Source organism: Colletotrichum gloeosporioides (genome assembly GCF_011800055.1).
Source record: "Colletotrichum gloeosporioides strain Lc1 chromosome Unknown consensus_67, whole genome shotgun sequence".
In the NCBI taxonomy this organism is placed as follows: domain Eukaryota; kingdom Fungi; phylum Ascomycota; class Sordariomycetes; order Glomerellales; family Glomerellaceae; genus Colletotrichum; species Colletotrichum gloeosporioides.
In genome coordinates this window covers 196313-219332 of record NW_025544712.1, presented here as the reverse complement: position 1 = coordinate 219332, position 23020 = coordinate 196313, and the positions used below count along the sequence as shown (strand labels likewise).

The window sequence follows — 23020 nt, the reverse complement described above, 5'->3', positions numbered from 1 at the left end:
GAATGTTCAATTCGATGTCGAGCACCGTGATATTACTCCTACTGCTGTCTGTCCCCGGTTCCTGCTGGTGCCCTAGCTCCAGTCCTGTCTATTTCTCCTTTAATGTTGCTGATCTAGTGTGCTTCGCAACTCCATTGTCGGCCAGCGTTGGTTCATTTTCGTAGCTTTTATATTCGGAATGTCGGGCTTTTCTTTCGTCCGGCCCTGGCGGCACATATCTCGACATTTGACCACTTTGCTTGCGTGGCTGTGTTGCTGGCCTTATTAAGCTTGTTGACCACGCACACCTGCTCAGTATCTTCAGCGCTCCTCTCGGGATTCCAGTTCACGCTTCTGAAGTATCACATGCACATCGAATGCATTGCGGGAAACACCAAACTTTCAGAGATCGTTACTCATATTTTCGGACCTATCAGTGTATTGACTTTCGGCGGGCAGATCGCCACATTCTCAACAGGGGACACTCGCGCCAAATGAGCGAAGTCGTAAAGTTCCGTCCGTCGGCTGGCAGGCACGTGATGCATGCCTGCTTCACCGGCGATGATGGTGGGGCTGAGTACTTCTGCGTGCACCAGAAGCAGACTGATTTGTCTGGAAAAGACCAACACATTTTGTTTCTGTATCCAACGCACAATCGCATAAAGTTTCGTTGCCCCTGGAAAATGGCACGGGAAAATTCGAAGGGAACTTGGGGTCCTCTGCGCCAACGCCCCAAGCCCCTACGAGGGTTCTTAGGGGGCTTGATCGACCTTACGGTCCCTTCTGCTGATTCGGCGGACGGCCTTTTCGTCGGCCTTTGCGTCGCACTTCTCGAAGAGGGCATGCGAACGCGCGGTGTGTAGTACAACATGAAATGTGGAGTTGGCCCTGTAAGCGGTCAGAATACATATAGGACACGGGCTCTCTTAGCCGTCTCACAAGTTTTACTTACATGCAGGGCTGCGTAGACTTGCTGCAATACGTGTTCTCTGCACGAAACGTTTGATCTTCTCTTCTGTTACCGGTTGATTTCTGACAACAAAAGCTGTTTCTTTGCCATCCAAAACCCGTCGCCGCTTCTGGATCTGCAAAATCTTTCTCATCTCGTCTCTTTTCACCTTCTTCTCTATTTGCCACTTTCCTAATTGGCGCTTGTACTGTCTTTGACTGGGTACGGATGTGAGTTTCATCGACATCTGTCTGATTAAAGGGAGAATGTTGACTTACGTAGCGACGAAGCCATACTCGCCCTCCATGATACTCATCAACTCAGACAACTTCTTGCCCTCTATCGAGTAGAGATATTCGATCGTGTCACGCCTGTCATCCCAATCGCTGGCTGATACTGGGCGCTTCTTTGTTATGTGGGGTATTGGCATAGCCTGAGCGACCGTAAATCCCTGCTGTGGCATATCGGCGTTGGTTACGGTATTGTGAGATGCTACATGGTTGGCGATCAGACCTTGCCACTCCGGTAAGCTCTGAGCTGCCGTTTCCTGTGGCGTGAAACGACCCATATAGTCCTGCTGGAGCGAGACCTGATGGCCGAAGTCAAAGTCATTTATACTCGTTTGTGCTCCGAAGAAGGACGTGTCAGGCGTGAAGGAGGTGGGTATCTGTGATGCGGCAGTGCTAAAATCGGTGTTGTCACAATCGGGCCCTTCCTGCCAAGTGTTGTAGAGGCCTAAAAGCAAGACATGGTTGTGAAATTCTTCGAGTTCGAGGTCGAATATCGGATCAGTAATGTCATTGGGAAACATGGTGGCCGTTGAGAAACGCCGGAGCAGTGCACCAACAGTCCTTTCTCGCAGTCCGGGATGTGAGCTCTATTTATCACGGCTTTCTTGGTTCCTCAGGTTGAGGATATCGACAGGCAAAAGTCTCCTGCATAGCTTGCCAAGGGTCTCCTGCATGGCTTCAAGGGTGCCAAAAGTCTCCCGCAGGTATGCAGGGGACTTTTGGGGCTGGACGGAAATCTCTGCGACCTGATTGGACCAGGAAGTCAATAGGTGCCGGAAGGATGCATCGCACCTTAATTCTCGATTTCCGCGATTTAGGTGAGACTGGAATTTTATTGAAGCACTCATTCAGAACAACGGAATAGTTATCTTTAGGGTTGCAATTGAGGGGCTTTTAAAGTTGCGAGCTGTGTTCGGTTGCATCATCGGGGTTCGGGATACAGAATACTAGTGAAAAGCAAGCTTTGATTCGCCGGAACGCATGTCAGAACATCGATCAAGGAATCCATCAATGAGCGAGCATCGTAATCTTCTCCATCACACAAACGGGCTGCGTCGCGGCACATATACTTGGCTAGACTTGCCGCGTCTGGGTTGATGGACGTCAGAGTATCAAACGATTCAATGAGCCGCAAAAGTCTGAAAGCGTGCGACCTGTGTATCGTTGACTGCATCTCAGCAGCATCGCGTAGCTGGACACAGCCCCATCACTGGATTGCTAGCGTCCATAGTAGCTGCAACTGCATAGAATCCGCGATGGAGGTGTCACGTCAAGATCCAAACATTGCAAGACCAGCGATAACGTTCGTCGAGAGGTGATTGAGAACGTTGGTTTCTAAGTTTGTTCATTTACTACACAGTCTTTGAAACAGAATTAACCAAGGCAATTTCATCAATCCCATAAAAACCCGCCGTCCCGCCTCCACAGACCAGCTGGATCATATCGCTTCTGCACATCCCGCAAGAACTTTTGATTCTCCTGGCCGTAACTCGCCTGCACAGGTTGATTCAGCAGTGCATAGTTCATGTACCTTGGGTTCGTCCGATAGAAATCTGCGTTCTTGACGGCTGCAGATCCAGTGACAGCATTCGAACTGAGCACGCCGGGGGCAAAGGTCGTCGCCATCGAATCACCCTCCTTGCTCATTTCTTCGACGAACGCGAACATCTTTGCGTCGTCTTTCGCCTCTGCCCATGCGAGTGAGTAGTCGATCCACGCAGTGTCGCCAGCATCTGGCTCGAGACCCATCACGTTTTTGACGCCCGTCACATTTTCGCCAGCGCTCATGACGCGAGCGGGAACTGGAACGAGGGCCATGGAGAAGAGCAGACCTACGTCCCCGGCCGCCGTGGCGTTGGCTTTGTCCCGGAAACTCTGCCAGTGCTTAAGGTATAGGTTGCCCCCATGCGGCGCCTCAAGGTTCGGAAATGTATGACCACCGATCAGCCAGCGCTTGAGAGGCAGATTTCCATTGTTGTTTGAAGCAATGAGGGCTGAATAACTCTGTGAGGCGGTGCTGTCTGCCATGGGCTTGGCTGCGTAGAAAGGGGCGAAGGGACTGGCGTCCCCGGCAGGTGGAGAGGGGCCGTTATAAAAGACGTACACGTTGAGGAAGGACAACTGTGGATTCGCGCCGCCTCCCATGCTTAGGTAGATGTGTGAATTGGGGACGTACTTCGCGCTGAAGGTCTGCGTAGCGTTGAAAACCTGGTCGGCTTTGTCGATGGAAAAGGACAGAATGCCACCCCAGATCTGTGGCTCGAGAGGATAGGTCTTGAGAGTGAAGCGCGTCACGATACCAAATTGATTACCGCCGCCCTTGAGTGCGCGAAAAAGGTCGGGTTCGGAGGTTTGATTGACGTTGGTGATAGTTCCATCAGCCAGAACAACCTCATAGTTGAGGACGTTGTCGCATGCAAGCCCGTGTAAGCCACTGAAGTAGCTGAGACCGCCTCCGACGAGGAGACCGCCAACCCCGATTGCTGAGAACCGGCCCCCTATGACTGTCACCTTCTCGGCTTCCAATGCTTTGTACACATCAACCCAACGCGCACCGGTTCCCACGATAGCGTGGCCCTTGTCGGCCACGTTTTGGGTCCCGTTGATCAAGTCCAGCGAGATGAGGACGCCGCCATCAGTATTAGACCAACCAGGCGATGACCCATGGCCTCCGCTCTTTATGGCTAGTCGAATATCTTTACCGGAGGAAGACAGTATTTTGACGATGGATGCCACCTGCTGTGCGTCTTTGGGACGAGTGATGCAGATCGGGCTCAGACTGCTGGCAGTTTGGCTCCAGTAGTTATCTTTGATGGCTTGATATCCGGTTGAGTTCGGCGCCAGGAACGCCTCGGCTGGTAACGTCGCAGCGAGAGCCGAACATACCTCACCAGCGGTCGAGGAGGTAACGCCTTCTACTGCAAGGAGGACTGACATTATGAAGCCTAACAGTAATGTGCGGCGCATTTGTTGAGCCAGGCTGCTCCACATCATCCCACAAATTGACGTTGGACGAACACAAATGAAGCGATGAGGAAGTAGAGAATCGGGACAGTGTTGGACGGCGAATCCCCCGCATTTTAAACATCTCCCACCGGGTTGCACGCGCACACGAGTTGAGCTAAGGTGACCCGAGTAGCTCGGTCTAGCAATCAAACTCAATTCAACTACCGCAAGGGCACTGATCCGGACACTCCGGTCCATTCCTAGGCCGAGCTGCCCGACCGGTTCGCATCTTCTCGAGTTTTGACTTTCGAGGCCGAAGAATACAAATGAGCATTTGCAAGAAGTGTTGATTCCGAATTACTTCAAGCAAGCACGTTGGGGATACTGGATTGTCGTCTGTTCGAGGTGTCTTGTAAGAATCGAATAATGCCGAGTACGGTTGGGGGTGATGAACTCCTGGATAATTACTGCGCTGTTTTTATTGGACGTAAATGTAAGGGTAATGCACTTCTGATGGAAAAGCGTATGTATTTATGGAAGCCTGCGTGAAATGGTACGTTCATGCATATCCCACCGGCTGCTCTTCGTGCTACTTTACGCCAATGTGACGCTACGTCGGCAATTACGACACTTCAACCGACAACTTAGAGACCTTATAAATGAGAAATTGACAATCACTCAATGACTTGATGACTAGTTCGGGGTTTGGATGTCCTTTATCGGCGAAAGTTGGAATCGGTACTACCTTAGTGGAAAGTCAAAGGAGCGCTTTCGCCCGAGAGCCTATCCTTCGTGGAACTGTTGAATAACATAGAGTAGTATTTTGCTATTGAACATAGGAAACCAGTCTATCAAAGAAACCCGCAAGAGATGAAACTAAACCACAACCTCTATATCATACAAAGCATGCCAAGAAAATCTAAACTTCCAGCTCGACACCAGTAAGCTTCAAGCTGAGGTCCCATAGCTTATCCTCTCCCTCCTCATCAAAAGCATGGGCCCCATATCCGTGATCCGCCATGGCCAATGTAGTCTCTGGAGCTGCAGGGCCACCGAGAGCGACGTCGAATAGATACTTTCCGCCCTTGCCCTCCCAGACATCCGCAACAGCAGCCCAAGTGGGCGTCGCAGCGCCCTGCTCTGGGGTCTTGGTGCCAGCTGCAACCGCCGGGTCTGACATCCATGTCTCAGCCTGCGCAGGGTCGATGTGCACGTGGAGAGGAGTCGTGCAGACTCCAGGCTGGACGCTCACGGAGTGCACTCCGCGGGGACCATAGACACGGTCGATGTAGTTGGACATCCAGATGTTGCCAGTCTTGGACTGGCCATATGCAAGCCAAGGGTTGTACTCGCCGTTGGTGAAGTTGTAGTCATCAAACCTGACAGGGGAGAATCTATGACCCGAGGATGTGATGGCCACGACGCGGGAGTTAAACTTAGGGGTGCTGCTCTTGATGAGCGTCGGGAGGAGCAGGGTGGTGAAGGTGAAGTGAGCCAGATGGTTAACGCCAAACTGTTCGTCGAAACCATCCATGGTCTTGGTTGGCTCGGCGAGGGCCATGATACCTACGCGAATGTTTAGTTTATCTTTACACTGATGGTGAGTTTCGGTATTGCGACCTACCAGCGTTGGTAATGAGCACATTGAGCTTTGTCGACTTGGCCAAGAAATCTTGAGCGGCCTTCTTGACAGAGTCGAGGGAGCTCAAGTTCATGTCAATGACCTCGAGCTTTCCACTGCCTTTGGAAGACTTGGTGATGTCTTCTACGACACCCTTGGCCTTCGCGGAGTTTCGAGCGGTGATGTAGACGTCGGCGCCGGCAGTGTGGATCGCACGAGCGGTCTCAAGACCGATTCCGGAAGTGCCTCCGGTAATCAGGACGACTCGGTCCGTCCATTCGTTGCCGAGCTTGCTGTCCTCAATGACTTGAAGCGCGGTGGGGCGGGCATCTCCAGGGCCCTTGGGGTTGGCGAAGAGATCAGCGTAGGGGTGGAAGGCGTCCATTGCAACGATTGATGATGCGACTTTTGATATGAGAGTTGATGAAATGTTTTACAGTGACTTGAAAATTGTGATTGCTGGGGAGTCTGCTTGTATGAATGTGTGAAGAGTGTGATGATGATCTGTTTTCCAAGACACGATGCAGAGAATCCAGACTTATTTTATATTTTTGGGAGTCCCTTTTCCCTCCCTTAACTCCATTCGCACTTCCAAACAACTGCATGTCATGCATGAGGAATTTTCCGTTTCCTGCATCCCCAAATGCCCGCTTATGGCTATCGTCGATACCACGCCGCCGCGATGCCCTCACAGTTTCCGCCCAGAAATGCGGGGAAAGCGGCTTTTCTCAAGCCAAAGACGTACTGAAATGTCCGCCCAGGAGCTTCCAATTGTCCGCTCCAACTTTCTTGGATAGGGCAATCGACAGGGCTTAGCGGAACGAGCCTGGGAGGCGTCGCTAGTCCCGATCCTTCGAGGGACTTTTGAGCTTATGTCCGATTCAGGCACCCCGAATGCGCTTTTCAGCAGCAGGCAACACGGAAATAGTGGAGGAAAGACAGCGGCTTTGAGGTTGCGCCGATAAAGATGCCACACGTGGTTGGCGGCCCGGCGACGGCCGCTTTTTCTGCATGTCAGACTGAGGTTTCGCAAAGCTCGCTCCCTCATTGTCCCGCATTCGCTGTGGCCGTTCGACGTGAAGCGGAAGAGTTTGCCCGATGCTAGTCTCATTTATCTAACAAGCGTGCCAAAAGCATGAGCGGACGTAGCAGCGGACCTCGCACCACACCTTCACTTCACTCCAATCCCTAAGTCCAGGAGGGCAAGCCGTCCTGCCTGCCGGTGAATTTCTCTTTTCCCCCTGTCGCAACTATGTCATCTTCCATTTCCGAGACCAATATCCATTCGGATGGCCCTACGGAACGGGCGCCTCAATCATGCCGTCAATGCAGGCAAGTTTTCACAAGGCTGCAAGATGAGCCATCCAGGGATGCCTAACTTCTGCTTAGGCGCCTCAAGAGGAAGTGCCCGAAAGATCTTCCCTCCTGTGCTCTAGTATGTCTCTGGCGCGTTTCGTTAGCTATTGCAGATGCTGATGATGCAAGTGCGTTCGGCTCGGGAAGAAGTGCCAGTACCCAGCCGGCCGCAAGGCCTATGGCTCGCCCCAGGAAGATCTGGAAGACATGCAGTTCACATCAATGTCAACACCAACCTCGGCGTCTGAAGTTTCAACATTTGTAGCTCCATCTGCTTCCAACTTCCCGACTGCATTCTTCCTGGATGCAGACTTATTCCAGCCGATCTCTCACGACGCCTTGCGCTGCACATCGGAAGTGCCCCCGTACATCTCCGAGCTTCTTGGTCCCAACATGATGGCTATCTGTGAATCGTATTTCGGCTCTGTTGACCTCTGGTTTCCATTCGTCAGTAGAAAGAAGGTGAGACAAGACCTAGAAGCAGGTGTCTCGGCAGAATTGGCCCTACTGCTGCTCTGCATGAAACTTGTATCAGGATCTCCTGCAGCCGATAACATGCATCAATCTGCTACCGAATCACCTACCTATCAAGCTGCTCGAAGATTTGCAAATGCGTTGGAAATCATCATTCCCACGTCTATGCGTCTTTTCCAGTCTCTCGTGCTCATAGCTCTCTACGAGATTGGCCACGGCATATGTCCCACAGCTTACCTTACGATTAGTCTTGCTGCAAGGCTCGGTCTTTTGAGAGGGGTGCATGATCGTAACAATGCTACGCAACTCTTCCAGACTCCTCCAACTTGGACTCACTGGGAAGAGGAGCGAAGGACATGGTGGGCAACTTCCATATTGGAGCGGTATGTTTATAGGATAATCTCAGAGCCCTGGAGTTTTCGCAGAGCAGAAACAAACAGTCATAGGCAACTAACTTGTGATAGTTACATGAACCTTGGCCCCACGGGATTTCCCCTTGCTACCCCCGAGCCTGTTCAAGGCGAACTACTGCCTATATCAGACGCGGAATGGTTCCGCGGATCAATAGGAACAAGCCAACCGCTTTACACGACAGGCTTCTCAACCGACTCGGAGATTGGTCCTTTTGCGCGAACTTGTCAGGCTTCCCATATACTCGGTCGAGTGCTTGCGCATAGGAACTCTCGAAAAGACTCCGTGATTCAAAAGGAAACTCTGGATCAGGCACTCCAGCTCGAAGCCACGTTGGGAGCCCTCGATTCCCACCTTTCTCAGTCTACGGACGGCGGGTCGGCGATTGTCGACCTAGCTCTTTGTACAGTCGCACGGCTGACTTTGTATCATGGCTACGCATGCATCCAACCCGGTGCCAGAGGGGAGAGGTTACCGGAGGAAAGCAATATGCAAAATGCTTCGATACGCGGGTTGAAGCAAATCATATCGACACGCGGCCCAATGATCGCCACCTTTGTCATTCAGCAGGCCGCAATTGACCTCAATAGTCTGAGCCCACTTGCGATCCAAGTTCTGTACGACATTGCCACTGAATGCCAGTGGTTCGTCCGCGAGGGCGATGTTGCCGATGGCGCAGACACGACCCTGCAATTGGCCATGGAAGCTTTGATACTACTTTCGCAGCGGTGGACAGTGGCAGGTGCGTATTGCTTTCGTCAAAAGTGAAATTTATGTAGCTGACAGCCAAAAGTTCAATGTCTCCATCTCTTGAATAGTTTGAGCGGGCATTAATACGATCTAGTATGCCAAGATGGCCAAGAAATGTCGTCAGCCACTGTTTTGCTTCTTTGAACGTCAAAGAACTTTAGTTGTTTTCTCTTAAGCTCTTGGCATGGGCCCCCCAGTGAACCTTCAGCAGTGATTGAGTCATGTGTTGAAGAAAGTTACCGATCGACCACACCACTACGAATTTGAAACAATCGCAACTTAAATCCAGATCTTTGGGATCGGAATATATGCCAAGGAAAGCCTAGATTGAGTTTGCACCGACAGTTGGACTTGCAGGGTTCCTTGGCTGCGGGCGTTCGTCTGATGAGGTTGCATTTGATAAGAGTGTAGCGCTTCAACCTCAATTGGTCTTCAACCTCACTTCAACTTTTGGTACGCTCAATCGATAGTAATGTTCATGGCCTATACTGCACATTAGCTCGTTTAAAAAAAAAATTCCATATCGCGCGGTCGCGATTGCAGCGCGAGTGGCTGACCGGGAAATGACACATCAGCCTTGAGTCTCAGAGTTGAGTTGATTGGTGCTGCTTCAACACAGTGACACGGGGAGTTCACCAACACCATGTGTTTTGCCCTCAGCGGCATGGAGCACGAGTCAACTGAACAGATAAGCCAACTCTTGTTGCCGGGAGAGAGTGGGAAAGTTGACATCCCGATTCGGCGAACGTTGTGTTGATCACATCGGAAGGTGGGCAACGCGGCCGAAATGTTTCGGTGGCCCGGGCTCCGGAGTTGTCCAGCGGAACTCTCCTTCGGAGGATATGTCAAGATCTCGCGGAGCGGGCCCGGGGAAACAAACGTGTGAAAGGTCCATCACGGATCTCAACCGATCACCTGCATTCGACTGAGTCGAGTGAACATGACAGAATGCCACAATTTTAACTTCCAGTGCAACATCTCCCGTGATGGAGCAGGCAGGCTCTTCGGTAAACTCTGTTGATTGTTTCCCACGTGAGCGGAATGCTTGCACTGCTCCAAAAGTGGTCGGTGCTGACCTCATCCAAATTGCATACTGACTCAGCGTCGTGAGGGAGTCCTTGAACGCTCCACATGCTGAGTTTCGTTCAACGTACAATGACCAAAAAGGCCAATATTTGTGTAAGTGTGCTTCGAAAATGGTGCGTCGTGGGTTATATATCTGTGAGGTTGCGGATGAACGGAGATTGTTAGTTGTCGAAGGCTAGTTGCGCTTCGAAACTTGAAATCGGGAGATTGGGCGTACCAAGTTTTGGCGACAATAGTGCCGCGGAGGCATCCAAAAGGGCCCACTCGACCCTTGAGAGGCCGCGAGTCGGTCAGTACTTGAATATCGATGACACACGACGTGGTCACTGATATTTCACAGCCCAACGGGGCTGTAGGGGCTGACGACGACCCTCTTCACGTGTCGCCGAGAGAGCCTAGATGTCGCCGAGGTGTTCGTGGGTATTTACGATTGTCTATGAAAGCTCGCCGAAACTCTCATGACACCGACAGGGGCACTGAGCATCAGGTGAGCATTCAGCAGCTGCAATCGGGACGTGCCATCCCGCAAAACTGACTCGCCAGAGGTCTCCTGAGTTGAAGAACTCGGCTCCGACTGGCCCCGAATATTACCATGTTCAGAATATGGGAACGTTTGGAACTGGCGGGGCTGGTTTCTGGACAACTCATACGAATAATATTACAGATACCGCCGTTACCAAGCTTTGTGGTCGAAAGGTGGCTTGGCGGAGGTTCGAGGCGTGTTGACTCAATTAACTTATATTGGATCTCGGGGTTGACTACCGATTATAAACTACAATGCACGAGGTGATAGGCATGATGAGTCGTCAATTAGTTGACGGATCCGAGAACCCGCATCCGAATACGCAAATGAGCTGGGGATAAGAATTCAGGTGAGGCAGCAATCACATGAGGTGGTACGCAACATGGAGCATTGGAGTCGGCTAGTTAGCAAGTCGTGAAGGCATCGGGCCGCGAGGTTGCAAGCCGACTGGCAGTTGCAATAGGGTATCTGACTCAAGACTATGCAAACACATTCAATAATGGCTAAGTGTCTTGTGACAAAGTCTCGTGATCGAGTCAATACAACGCAAGGCAATTAAGCTTACTTGATCAACCTCAAAAGAGACAATGGAGATGAAGACATTTTATCGCACACTTGAATAATGCAATAAGCATTGAATTCAACTAGGCAGTCACTTGTGTAAAGGCAGTAATTGATCTTAACATAGCATGTTGCTAGTCTACTCCAGTTCTATCCCCAAAGTCTAACAGTACACAAAACCAGGAAACAAACATAACTCGCGTGATAACAGATGCAGAGGGTGGTATAAGAGGACAAAGTGTATTGACATTAACTCGTGTGTGGCAGTGTCCCGGGGGGTTGTAAGAGGAGACCTCTAAAGCTCCTTTCCGTTCCAGACGTCCCTGAGGGGTAATGGCTACTCGCAAAGTTCGCAAAGTTCACAAACATGACTCTCGCCAGGTCTCGTCTACGAGGCGCTCTCAATGGCGATGTCGTCGGTCCATATCGATTAACGCGCACGCGCTTAGTTGTGGGAGCCCTCGCCGATGCAGAAGGGGACGGGGTAGGTGGTGCTGTTGCAAAGGCGGATGACGCCCTTGACCCAGTTGAGGTTGCCGTAGGACTGGTCGGTGTAGGTGTCGGAGGTGAAGGGGGTGTAGCTGGGGGAGTCGGTGCAGCCCTCGAGGATGTTTCCCGTGATGCGGCGGACCTGGGGCTGGGAGACGACGAGACCGAACTGTCCCTCGGGAACAGTGAAACGGAGGTTCTGAGACTCGGTGGAAGTCCAGGTCTTGGTGTAGGAGACGGAGAGAGAGACACCGAGGGCGATCTTGGGGATGGTGTAGGACAGGCCGGCAGTGACGCCGACGGAGTTGGCAAGGGAGTAACCCTTGTCGACAGAGACAGCGACGTCGTTGCCGACAGAGTTGACGACGGGAGACATGGGGACGTCCCAGTTGAGGAAGGTGTCGTCGGTGAGGATCTGGAACTCGGTGGATTCCTCGCAGCCGCGGCGCTTGAGGCTGGGCTCAGGGGCAGAGGCGACGCGAGCTCTGGGGGCAATCTGGAGGTCACGGGCCTTGATGGCCTCGTACTCGTAGTCCTTCATGACCGTGTAGGAGTCATCCTCGCCAACAACGACGACGTCATCGTAGTTGAGGGCGACGGGCTCCGGGGCGGCGACAGCAACGCCGAGGATGGCTGAGAGGGCGATGATGGAGAAGCGCATTTTGAGGGTTTGAAAAGAGTGTAAATGGGTCTCTTGCAAAGGAGTGGCTTTGAGAAGTAAAGAGTGAAGGTTGATGTGGGAAAAGAGTGTGGGGGACGAATGGTAACGGAGAATGGACTGGCCTTTCAAGGTGATGATTCCAAGACTGTGGGTGGGAGTCGGCTGTCTTTATACAACAGGGACATGTTGTATCTCGAGCGGCGGCTGTGAAGGGCCATCCCCAGTCCGAGAACCTTTAGACTATCGGATGTCTGTTCGTTGCTTGACAAGCCGCAGCCTGGCCGTTGCGCTCGAATGTTTCCACTGCCTCAATGTCCCTTGTCCCAGCATAGACGGTGAAGCGCACTTCCGCGCGCAAGATAGTCGGCCGACGGACAGTCGAGCACAAGCCAAGCGCAAGTCCGGGGATGCCGGTGCAGGAGAAGCACCTGTGATCACATCGACAAGGTCAGCTTGCCAGGTGCTTTCCAGGGCGGAATGTCATCCAACTCCCTAATGGGGAGAAGAGATAATATCGGCTTCATACTATGACTGAGGCAGGCCCAACTGCAGTGCGACTTGCCAATGACTCGAGAGCTGCAAACCGGAGATCGGTGCGGTCCCGGCAGTGGGGGGAGGCGCGGATGGATATCAGATGGCATTCAATAGCACGAACACGAACAAGGCAATACTGGGGTCTCCCAGTTTCACATTGAGAATCGTCCAACCAGATCCGGGCTAAGAAGGGAGCTCAAGGTGTGCAGAGCGTGGAGTTTTGCGGCTCTGAGGTCGTTTCTGCCCAATTGACTTTCGGGAAGGTTACCGAGTCATGACAACCTCACTCCGGCCCCGGCTCACCGTTTCATGCGACATCATCCATGCCCCTGCAGTCCCCAATGAGGCAAGAGATTATTTACTCATGCAATCCTGGCCCCCTGCTGACCCCGTCTTTCCACCCCTGGACCAGGAAGCCCACCATGGTCCATCAGACGCGAATACTCCTCCATCAGCCCAGCTAGCTTGGAAATCACCAACACCGAAGCCCCAGAGGGCTGAACGATGCCCTGCTTCGCTTCTCGCCTCACGCTTAGCTTCCCCTTTAGGGCGCGCATAGAGTTTGATAACGGGAGCGAGGAGACTAGCCCACGATGCCATCAAGGGATTTCCAGCACCGCCCGGAGGGGCGCCGAGAGGTGACATGGCATCCACCGGCGCGTCCGCAGTAGATGAAGATCAAACTCCCTTGACAGGCCACAGGGTCGTCGGACTCGGTGAAAGGGTCGCCGGACGTAATGGCGGTTCGGGTGGAGACCCAGCGCGCTGCGCACTGAGCAGTCGGATGACCTTTACCGCTCGTTGGAACTTGGCACGTCCTGGTCATCCGCGTGGTTGTGGTGTGTGCAGTATCCGACGGGTGCGCATGGAGGTGTCCAGTTGTTTATCACAAAGTAGGCACTTGACTCGTACTGCACGTGGAAGTCATCCGTGGATATAAACCACCAGAGCCTCCGCCCCAGGATCATGATATCTCACTTCCAGCTCCATCCACGCCCACCACATTCTTTTCTTGTTCCGATCTAGTAATCAGAACCAACTCAGTTCATTCATTTCACCACCAACTCCGTTACAGTCACTACCTTCTCCAAACCCATCCCACCCAACCACTATCAACACCGCCAAAATGCAGTTCTCCATTGCTAAGGTCGCCTCCCTCTTCGTGCTTGTTTCCGTTGCGTAAGTCTCAACTGTTCTCCCTAGCAATCGAACATCAGTGGCTAACAGACACTTAGTTCCGCCAACTTGCACGACAGCTGCGCCTGCCACAACGGCGACAGCTACAACTGGCGCATCACCACCAAGGCCTGCGAGCTTTACAGCTCCAAGAACTACGAGTGGGGCGTCGGCGTCTACGACGAGGCTTCTGGACGCGTTAGTTTTTTCCCCTGCACAGCGAGCCGCTCGCGGCTCGCCTATCCCATCAATCTCGCTAACCCGCCCCCCTAGTGCGTCAAGAAGACCGACAACGACCAGCTTGCCGGCAAGGAGTGGGAGGCTGCCTGCCGTGAGATCGCCACCGGCGAGGGCTTCGCCTGCGCCGACGGCAAGGGTCTCTACTGCAAGGCCGACTCCGACTCCGTCCGCGGCCGCTGCTAAGCGTCTCGTGGAGATGCTGGGGTCCAGATCACCACAGGGCTTGTTTTTGCACTAGTCCTGCCTTTTCTCTTTGAACAACATACCACACACGAAGCGAACCGGCCGAAGCCTGTCCGTAAGGCTGGCTGGGAACATTCATCATTGCTCCACCCACATCCTTAGCCGGCTCTCTGGATCGTGGTGCCTAGGAGATCTTCAGAGAAATGGCATCTTGACCAGGAAGTGGCTTTTGACAAATCGTTAGCGGAATTTGGTCCGTTTAGTTACGAAATTCTAGGCGTTGTTGGTGTTCGTATCATATACCTGTACTGTGGTGTCTCGTGTATTGTCTATTTGTTCGCAGTTTGTCCCATAGATGACTATAGACTTGCATTGTGTCCAGCATAATTACTCATCGTGCTCTATTTTGATCGCTATGCGACTATGATTTGACTGTCATTAGCTGTGGCGATGTGTCTCTCTCTTGTTAGAATTTGCTCTTGACAATACGATTTCATCCCTTAACTATTTTGAAATCGCTTTGATGTGCACTTAATCACGTACAGCGGAACTTGTCGTCACCATGATATTGTGACATTGGTCCCTCGGCTACGATGCTTGGTTTTCAGCTTTCGTATCTTCACTTTCTATGACATGTCGGGCCCTTTCCGTAGCAAATGGTAATCTAATCACTCTATCTCCATCAATCGACGATGATGTGATCACAAGGTTGTGTCGTTGATTTTCAGCTTTCGTATCGCCAGTTTCTCTATATTGCTGCCCCATGTCATGCGATATAGGGCAATATAGTTGGTCCGTCACTCAAGTCGAGCGACTCGACGATAATGCGACAACGTGATGGTGGTTGGTGCACGCTAAGCTCGGCAATGCTACGGCGGAACGCACACCAATTCGGCCTGAGTCCGATGCCACCACTTTACTCCAGACCGGCTCACGATAGTGAGGTGCCCCGCATCAAACAAGCTCACGAACTGTTTAAGTCTAAAGTCATTCGTGCCCAGACGAAAACAAGAGTCATGAACCGCCTTAATCGTATTTGTCACAGCCGCTACATGACCGGATTTGACGGCCAAATCCCCGTCCCTGTGAGAGAGCACGTTTTTCGCATGTGCACCTGTATGGGCGCCCTCAGCGCCGGGTTACGTGTCAGATCATCTTCACAAATGAATTTATATGATGTGTGATAAGATAAACAGGTTTGCTCTGGGCATCTTCGCTAGCCTCACTTTAGGCTAGACTGTCATGTTCACGTGGAGCAAAGCTGCTACATCCCACCGGGAAGGTTATTTTCGTGTATCATACCGTCAGCCCAAAAGATCTTGCATGTTAGCGAAGAGATGGCGGCCGATAGCCGTGCTGTCAAGCAAGCATCGTGTCTATTCATAGGGCTTTTCCGTCTGATGTTGCGATGTAGGGTTGGTTAGCGGGCATTCTGGAAGGAATGTCGTGATGCGGATTCTCCATCGCGAAAGATCTCCTTCCGTTGAAGTTCCGCACTTCAATGGAGAAGCTATCCAAACTGGGAAGCTCTTATCCTCTTTCAGCGAAACCCTAATTAAGGGGGTTCCTTCGGTTGCAACCGTGCCCCAGCCACGATGGGGCCATCATGGGGCCCTGTCGAGTGACCCTGAGGTGCCCCTGTTCAGCTCCACGACGCTCCGACCAGGGCTGCCTTGGCACGAGACAGCTTGCTTTGTGTGGACTCAGCTTGCAGAAGTGCATTGGAGCCATTGTTCCAGATTTAATTATTTTTACCTTGATGTCGAGCCCCTCTAACCTGAAAATCTGTGATCTTCTCGCCATGATACCCGCCAAAATGCGGTCACGATGATTTCATCCGCCATGGTCGGGATTCTCGGCGAAATATTTCCCAAGCCAATGAGATCTTCCAAGTGATGCAACGTGTGGTGTCGTTCACACGACCTCATGGACCTCGTGACTTGGTAGGCTGTGGTAGTTAATATACTGGCCCCCGAGGATTTGTACGAGCATTAGCAGCATTGCTATGGTCATCCATATTTCCCGATACTGGCATTCCCTGACTTGTGGTTACCATTGCGGCGGAAACATGGAGACAAACACCAATATTCATAAAGTGTTTTAATAACATAAGGCGTGGTCTTTGCGTCTCGCCGGGCATTACTCGTAATCCGTCAAAGCTCGGGGTTTGGGCAGAAAGAGGATAATCTTCCACGTGCAGCGGGGCGGTGCCGACGAGGGGGACCCCCGGACACGTTGACCCACCGGGATTGCGGACCGGTTGGCGCACGGAAAAGGTCCGAGCCCCCGGAAACCCGCGGAGATCGCGGAGGCAGCCAGGTGTTCGGCGCCGCCGATGGTGAGGGCCAGCGAAGCCGTTTGAGCCGCTGATAACACGCGTCCTCATGATAAGAACGGTGTGCTTTCGGTGGCATTGTGGTCCGTGGCCAGAGTCTAGGCCGACGGTCGCCAAAACGCGCCTTCGAGCCTAATCTGACGCGTTGAGTGAAGAGACCCGAGACGATCGTCTCAATCATCGGTGAAGACGAATGCCTTGTTCGTAGGGCAGGCGAAGGGGGAGACGCTCGGCTTCGGCATTCTGTTGCTTCCGTGATCGACTCTCAGTACCTTGTGTCTTCTATGAACCCCAGCACATGTGCATGAGGCACCTTTGTGAAGACACATAACTTATCAATCTGAGGAGGTGAGCCTGGAAACTCGATATGATTAGAAGGGAAAAAGGGCTGGATCTAGCCATGTTCCTGGGCTCCTGCGATCGACCCTGAATGGCCTTTCTCCGTGAGCTCCATGCGGCATATAGGTACAGGATCTGTGTGAAGAGGGATGCTTACCTCCTTGCCAAACCACGCCTTCGAGCTGAATCTGCCAAATTTGGAGTCCAAAAACCCGAGATTGTCGGAAGGGCTGGAATTATCCACGTTTTCTACTTCTGCGATTGACCCTGAATGACTTTTACCTTGAGCCCCATTATATGGATAAAACTCTTTGCGAGGTGACATACTTACGTACTGGCCATCAAGTTCGCGGAATCGCGGCGCGTTGCTGTAGATTACTGTGACAAATGGGAATCGGTTGGCGTGCTTCAGTTAAAGCGTGTTCTAAAAGGGTGCCCAGTCGTGATCTCCGACAGTAACTCCGATGCTTGTTGGCTACTTCCCTGTGAAGCAGGACGATGCTTCGCGTAGTCAGCAGAGAGATGTGGCTGGAGCTCTCCCCACAAAGCTTCGGTCTCGCGCCTCTCGTCGTGGCGCGCGTCGTGGCTGAGGCTCCAGGCAGAACGCGGTGATTCTGCTGTGAAAAGCCTTGATGTGGCTGTGCGAACAGCATACTTCAGACCATTGTGGCTGTTCGGCAGTGTGACATGCTCTATCCAAGAGCGAGCATGTCTTAGCTTGCCCGCTGGTCCATTGAGCGAGGTAATCCCAGTGAAATGATGTTCTCTCCCATGCGAAAGATAAACGGCTAGAGGCTGTGGGAGACCGCGTCTATCTATCATGCAACTTGTCTCCAAGGCCGACAGCTCGTCCGCGACTTGCGTGCGGCTGAGTAACCGTCAGATGGCGGTGTCAACGCCACTGGCGCCAGTTCCCCAAAGTGACTTCGTCTAACTACCCCTCACTAAGCGGTAAACGGGTGGGAAGGAGCAGCCTAACGCGCATTTGTGGTGAGATGAGGCCTCTTTAAGCTCGGGCGTGACGTCACTGGGTGAAACCTCCTTGTGGCTTCAGCGATGAGAAAGAGCCGGTGCGCGGGGATCATGCCCATCGCTGTGAGACTTTGGACGGAAGGAAGGAATGTGTTGCCCTTCCCGAGCCAATAATCAGCGTCATTGTTGAGAGTGGCACGAAAGGGGAAGAGCGCCTGCTTATTTATGAGCTGAATAAAAGCTACAATGTCCTCCCTTTACTCACTAGCGACCCTGACAGCGCAACCTGTTTCTTCACACCTTCAATCATCAATAGCATCCAATAACAAGACTAGACAAGCTGTCCGTCACATCCTAGACCCAATCTGAACGAGATATTCGAAAATGGCGGCCCATCAATTAGCACCCGCAGGCAACTCCGTCGGAATCTTTCCGCAAGTAACCGCGCGACAGACTGAGACCTTGATACTGAAAGAGAAGATGCTCTCCCTCACCGGCGACAACTTCGACATCAAACTCGTCAACGGCACACCGATTTTCAGCGTAAAGGGAAAGGTCATGTCAATCTCGGGGCGCAAGTCGATCTACGATATGAGCGGTACCCATCTCTTCGATATCGTAAAAGAACACTTCCACCTTCACACAACCTTCGCCGCCATCGACCCACACGATAAGAAGATTATGGAAGTCAAGAACAGTTTCGCCTGTAAGATCCTCATCTTGCCTCCCCTTGAAATATCAAACTGACTATGCACGCAGTGATTGGCTCCAAGGCAACTGCTACTTTCATCTCACCAAGCACCGGCAAGACAGAGACGTTGGAAATGAAAGGAAACTGGCTTTCAACCCAGGCAGACATTGTTGATTCCAGTACCGGCCAAGTCTTGGGTAGGATCGACCGCAACATGCTGAGGGCTCGGGACTTTTTCGGAGGCAAACAGACATATGCGCTCACAGTGGCTCCGGGAGTGGACATGGCGCTGATGGCTGCACTGTGTATTTGCTTGGACGAGAAGAAGAACGATAACAACGGATAGAAATACCCCTGTTATCAATCCTTCCACGTTCAACAACTTGAACGTCAGTCATTTCGAGGGAGTCATTGAGCCGCAAATTGTGGGCTTGAGCCGCAAGAAGCTTTTCTCCCGATACCTAGGACTCGGAATCTAATGATAACGATTATCACGCATGTGTGAATCCGGGATGAAGCGTTCATGTGTGCTCCATCAACATTTCCCGCAGTCATGGTGAGCAAATGATTTGACGGACATCCTGGTATTCGACTCGTTATTAATTTTGGTTTCAAAGTTGTCCGTTTATTATAATAATCCTTGCCATGCCTCAATCGTAATTCCAACCAAGATGTTCACAATAATGAACACCAGGTGACTGGCTCACTAGCTGTGTAGTTCTACCGAAGTCCATATTGTCAATTGAGGCTCAACAGCCACCTCATGACTGAGTCGGTTCGGTTCGGCATCTGACTCGGTCCGGGTGACAATGACACCTCACCGACTCGAACTACCGGCCAAGCGACTCATGCACTCGGGATACGACCACATGGTAACTCCCCCGCAAACTTCCCCGCAAACTACGACGCGAAAGGGTCGTATTGTTTGCGAAAAGATTCCCCCGCACGCGCAGGATTGGGTTAGTTGCTTGCGCGGTCCAATCGGATTGTGGGGGAGAAGACGCGATCTCGGGGACGATCGAAATATTGACAAACGACATCGTCGTAATAGAGGACGAGACGAGCGCCGTTTGGACTTCTCGGTGTCCAATTTCCCGAGGGTTCATGCTTAAAGACTTCGAGCTGTTCGACACGGCTGTGTAATCTTCAGATTGTTTACGTTGTTTACACTTTCACTCCGGAACCGTGCTGTTGGTATTCTGCCCAACCATTGAGCAGACTGACTTCCGATTCACTTTGACTTTTCGCTGCGCTGTATTGGGCCTCAGTCATTCGGAACGAAATCGGAATTATGGTACTGTCTTTCCTGCTGCTTTTGGCTGCGGTTGCAGCCGAAGGTGCACCAGCTGCAGGAACCGACCAGTCATCCGATGCTCAGTGAGTTTTACTCAGCATCCCGTTCTGTTCACTTGCTAACTCTTATCTCCCGCGATTAGCATCTTCACACCTCATGGCATTGCTCTCGGCGCGCAAGCCCAAGTAAAAACTCAGTCCTTTGCCCCTTTCACCCTCACACCGGATGTCCCGATAGCCACTCTCGACTATGGAGCCGAGCGAGCGGGATTTCCGGTGTTTGAGGTCTCCACTCTCGACGGCCCCACCCAGATCGAGGTGAAGTACACCGAGCATTTCGACGGGCTGCACCACCCCTTCGGTGACGGGCCATACAGCTTCTCGAACCAGCTGGGAAACAGCTTCCGCGTCGAGACATTCAATATCACAACGAAGAGCAAAACCGTCTCGCCTCTTCTTCAAGGTGGACAGAAATGGCAATCCGTCAGGCTGTTGACCAACACCACGGTCACGTTCTCGAATGTGGGATTCGAAGCGACGATCCCAACTATTGAGCCGGAGGACCTTCCGGGCCAGTTTTCCAGCGACGATGAGGCTTTGAATGAGATTTGGAAGCTGGGCGCCAGGGCCGCGACTGCTGCGTGTGTTGACAAGGGAAGTCAACCAGCTATTTGGACGGTTGATGAGGAGAATGGTGTGCTGGCACAGAGCACGAGACCTTCAATGACGTGGAAGGCGACTGCGTGGACCAACTACACACTGGAATTTGATACCAAGATCAAGAAGGGAGGCAGTTGGTGGGTTACGGTGAGTGCAGGAGGATGATCATGGTGGTCTTGCAAGACCGTGAGCTGACCAACATCCAGGGTGGAGCGATCGCGGGCAACGGATACACAATCCTACTCACCGGCGAACTCCCCGAATCCAACCGATTTGCCAATGTGAATGAGACTCTTACGCCTCCGAACACCATTTCGCTCTCGTACGGCCCCGACTTCGTGAACCAGACGACCTTGACATCTTACCTCTTGGACGTCTTCAAGGTTCCCTTCGCCGTGAAGGAGGATACCTGGTACCACATCTCGACATCCATGTCGCCGAGCGGCCACCTAGCAGTCTCCATCAACGATACGCAAGTCTTCAACATCTCACGCTCCGATTACCCTTGGGCTCTAATCTCATCGGGCGCATCGTACTCTGGGACGCCCGACTTCACCGGCTCTTTTGGATTCGGTGCTTACCAAGACCACGCGGCCTACTTCAAGAACGCGCTCGCATACGATACGGTCAACGGCTCAACCCTATACTCGAACAGTCTCACCAGCCAAAATGTGCTGGTCGAGTACGGCACGCGAGCCAACTATGAGAGCGTCTGCCTCGACGGGCCGAAGCGTGACAGACTTGTCTGGCTCGGCGACTTCTACCACACCGCCCGCATCTCAGCCATCAGCACCTCACGAACAGACCAGTCCCGGGGAACTCTGCAGGTGCTGCTCGATACTCAGATCGCCAACGGCCAAATGAGCATCTCGCCCAACCTGGGCTACGACCTCAAGTCCATCGCGAACGCCCTGGCGCCATCCGGGAGCTACGGGCTGCAGGACTATCAGCTCCTCGGCCTCATGGCTTTCAACGACCACGTGCGCCTGACCAACGACCTCGACTGGGCGCGCTCGACCTGGCCGCAGTGGCAGAAGGTCATCGACTGGCTTCTCCCGCAAATCAACAAGACAACGGGGCTACTCACCTTTGACGGCGGTTTCGCCTTCACCGGCCCCGCGGACGGCGGCTCGGCCATCTCCTGCGAAGCGGTGCAAAGCCTGAACGGAGCCGCCGACGTGGCTGCCATGCTGAACGACACCGCCTCCGCGACCAAGTACCGCACGGCCGCGTCCTCGCTCGCCGACGCGATCAACGAGAAGTTGTGGAACGACGACATCGGGGCGTACGGATACTCGCTCGCCTCACTGAACGACACCTCCGTTGCGGGAACAGCGTTCTGCATCACCTCCGGCGTCGCATCGCCCAACCGCACCGCGCGGTCCATCGAGGCGCTCTCGCTGCTGAAGCTCGGCCCCGGGTACAAGGACACCTCGCTCGCCTCCTCCAACGACAGCAGCATCAACATCTCCCCGAACACCAACGGCTTCCTCCTGAACGCGCTCTTCATGGGTAACGCCACGGCCACGGGCAAGGCGCTCATCGAGAGCCTCTGGGGCGCGATGCTGCCCGGCACCGAGGCCGCGAACAAGAGCGCGGTCGGCACGAGCTGGGAGTACGTCAACGCCGCGACGCTGCAGCCCGGCCTCGGCCTGTTCACGAGCCTGAGTCACCCGTGGGGAGGCGCGGCGACGTATGTGCTGACGGAATGGGCGGCGGGCGTGCAGCCTGCTGCGGGGACGGACGGGTTCGGGTACAGGAACTGGGTGGTTGCGCCGGCGGCCGGTGTCGAGATGGGGTTGAAGACGGCGAGGGCGAAGGTTGTGACTGCGTTTGATGGGGACTTGAGCGCGGAGTGGAAGGTTGAGGGGGGCGATCTCTACGTGACGATTCGGGCGCCAACAACGACGAAGGGGAGTTTTGTGTATGGTGGGAAGAGCATTGAGTTGTATGGGCGGCCGGTTTACGAGTTCCACGTCGATGCGGCGCTTGAAGCGGGCATAGTCTAGGCGCTGTAGTTAGATAGACCTAGTATTGTAATTAATCTTAGCGAATGCGTATATGATAGACGTTGTCTTCATGTTTGATGTTCGAGGACCATTCAAGCAGGTTGTGTTGCTTCCTGAGTCTACATTTCCCTCGCCGTGTCATGACGCGTCAAGGACCTTGCATATCGCGTTCTCGCTTCCGGACGAGCGCGACGTGTCATCGTCATCCATATTTTGGATTCGCGTATCGATCTGGCATCGCGTGCCTCCACTTTGGTGCACAGTCGGTTGTGTAGTGTAGTGGTTATCACTGTAAGCTCTCCTCACCAACAGCGCGTCTGTTCATTCCCATGCTGACTCCCTGTCAGCCGGATTTTGATCACCTCAAAGTCTTCCGGTAACCCCGGTTCGAACCCGGGCTCGACCTCGTTTTTTTGCATTCTTTTTTGGCTTCTTTGTAGTAATAACACCAAGCCAGAACTCTAGGAGTAGTTCATCCTCCCTCATCGAACT

At 52.9% G+C, this 23020-nt stretch overlaps 8 protein-coding genes across 8 annotated transcripts; 5 read left to right on the top strand and 3 right to left on the bottom strand.

The window, feature by feature from the left end:
• Positions 1-2610: 2610 nt before the first annotated feature.
• Positions 2611-4155, bottom strand: GCG54_00005460 (putative FAD-linked oxidoreductase; the record flags this gene model as incomplete). Its single annotated transcript, XM_045405482.1, has 1 exon — positions 2611-4155. The coding sequence occupies one exon, from the start codon at positions 4153-4155 to the stop codon at positions 2611-2613; it is 1545 nt and encodes a 514-aa protein (XP_045260463.1).
• A 928-nt stretch (positions 4156-5083) lies between these two features.
• GCG54_00005459 (Short-chain dehydrogenase TIC 32) lies at positions 5084-6170 on the bottom strand (the record flags this gene model as incomplete). Its single annotated transcript, XM_045405481.1, has 2 exons — positions 5084-5730; positions 5789-6170. The coding sequence occupies 2 exons, from the start codon at positions 6168-6170 to the stop codon at positions 5084-5086; spliced, it is 1029 nt and encodes a 342-aa protein (XP_045260462.1).
• Positions 6171-7102: 932 nt separating this feature from the next.
• Positions 7103-8794, top strand: GCG54_00005458 (uncharacterized protein; the record flags this gene model as incomplete). Its single annotated transcript, XM_045405480.1, has 4 exons — positions 7103-7107; positions 7175-7220; positions 7271-7998; positions 8080-8794. The coding sequence occupies 4 exons, from the start codon at positions 7103-7105 to the stop codon at positions 8792-8794; spliced, it is 1494 nt and encodes a 497-aa protein (XP_045260461.1).
• Positions 8795-11391: 2597 nt separating this feature from the next.
• On the bottom strand, positions 11392-12096 carry GCG54_00005457 (uncharacterized protein; the record flags this gene model as incomplete). Its single annotated transcript, XM_045405479.1, has 1 exon — positions 11392-12096. One exon carries the CDS (start codon positions 12094-12096, stop codon positions 11392-11394), a length of 705 nt encoding a protein of 234 aa, XP_045260460.1.
• A 1177-nt stretch (positions 12097-13273) lies between these two features.
• GCG54_00005456 (uncharacterized protein) lies at positions 13274-13656 on the top strand (the record flags this gene model as incomplete). The annotated part of the gene is made up of 2 exons (XM_045405478.1): positions 13274-13489; positions 13528-13656. 2 exons carry the CDS (start codon positions 13274-13276, stop codon positions 13654-13656), a joined length of 345 nt encoding a protein of 114 aa, XP_045260459.1.
• Positions 13657-13756: 100 nt separating this feature from the next.
• GCG54_00005455 (uncharacterized protein) lies at positions 13757-14229 on the top strand (the record flags this gene model as incomplete). The annotated part of the gene is made up of 3 exons (XM_045405477.1): positions 13757-13809; positions 13866-14004; positions 14080-14229. The coding sequence occupies 3 exons, from the start codon at positions 13757-13759 to the stop codon at positions 14227-14229; spliced, it is 342 nt and encodes a 113-aa protein (XP_045260458.1).
• A 4030-nt stretch (positions 14230-18259) lies between these two features.
• GCG54_00005454 (uncharacterized protein) lies at positions 18260-18912 on the top strand (the record flags this gene model as incomplete). The annotated part of the gene is made up of 2 exons (XM_045405476.1): positions 18260-18581; positions 18635-18912. The coding sequence occupies 2 exons, from the start codon at positions 18260-18262 to the stop codon at positions 18910-18912; spliced, it is 600 nt and encodes a 199-aa protein (XP_045260457.1).
• Positions 18913-19857: 945 nt separating this feature from the next.
• On the top strand, positions 19858-22528 carry GCG54_00005453 (uncharacterized protein; the record flags this gene model as incomplete). The annotated part of the gene is made up of 3 exons (XM_045405475.1): positions 19858-19943; positions 20003-20666; positions 20726-22528. 3 exons carry the CDS (start codon positions 19858-19860, stop codon positions 22526-22528), a joined length of 2553 nt encoding a protein of 850 aa, XP_045260456.1.
• Positions 22529-23020: the final 492 nt, after the last annotated feature.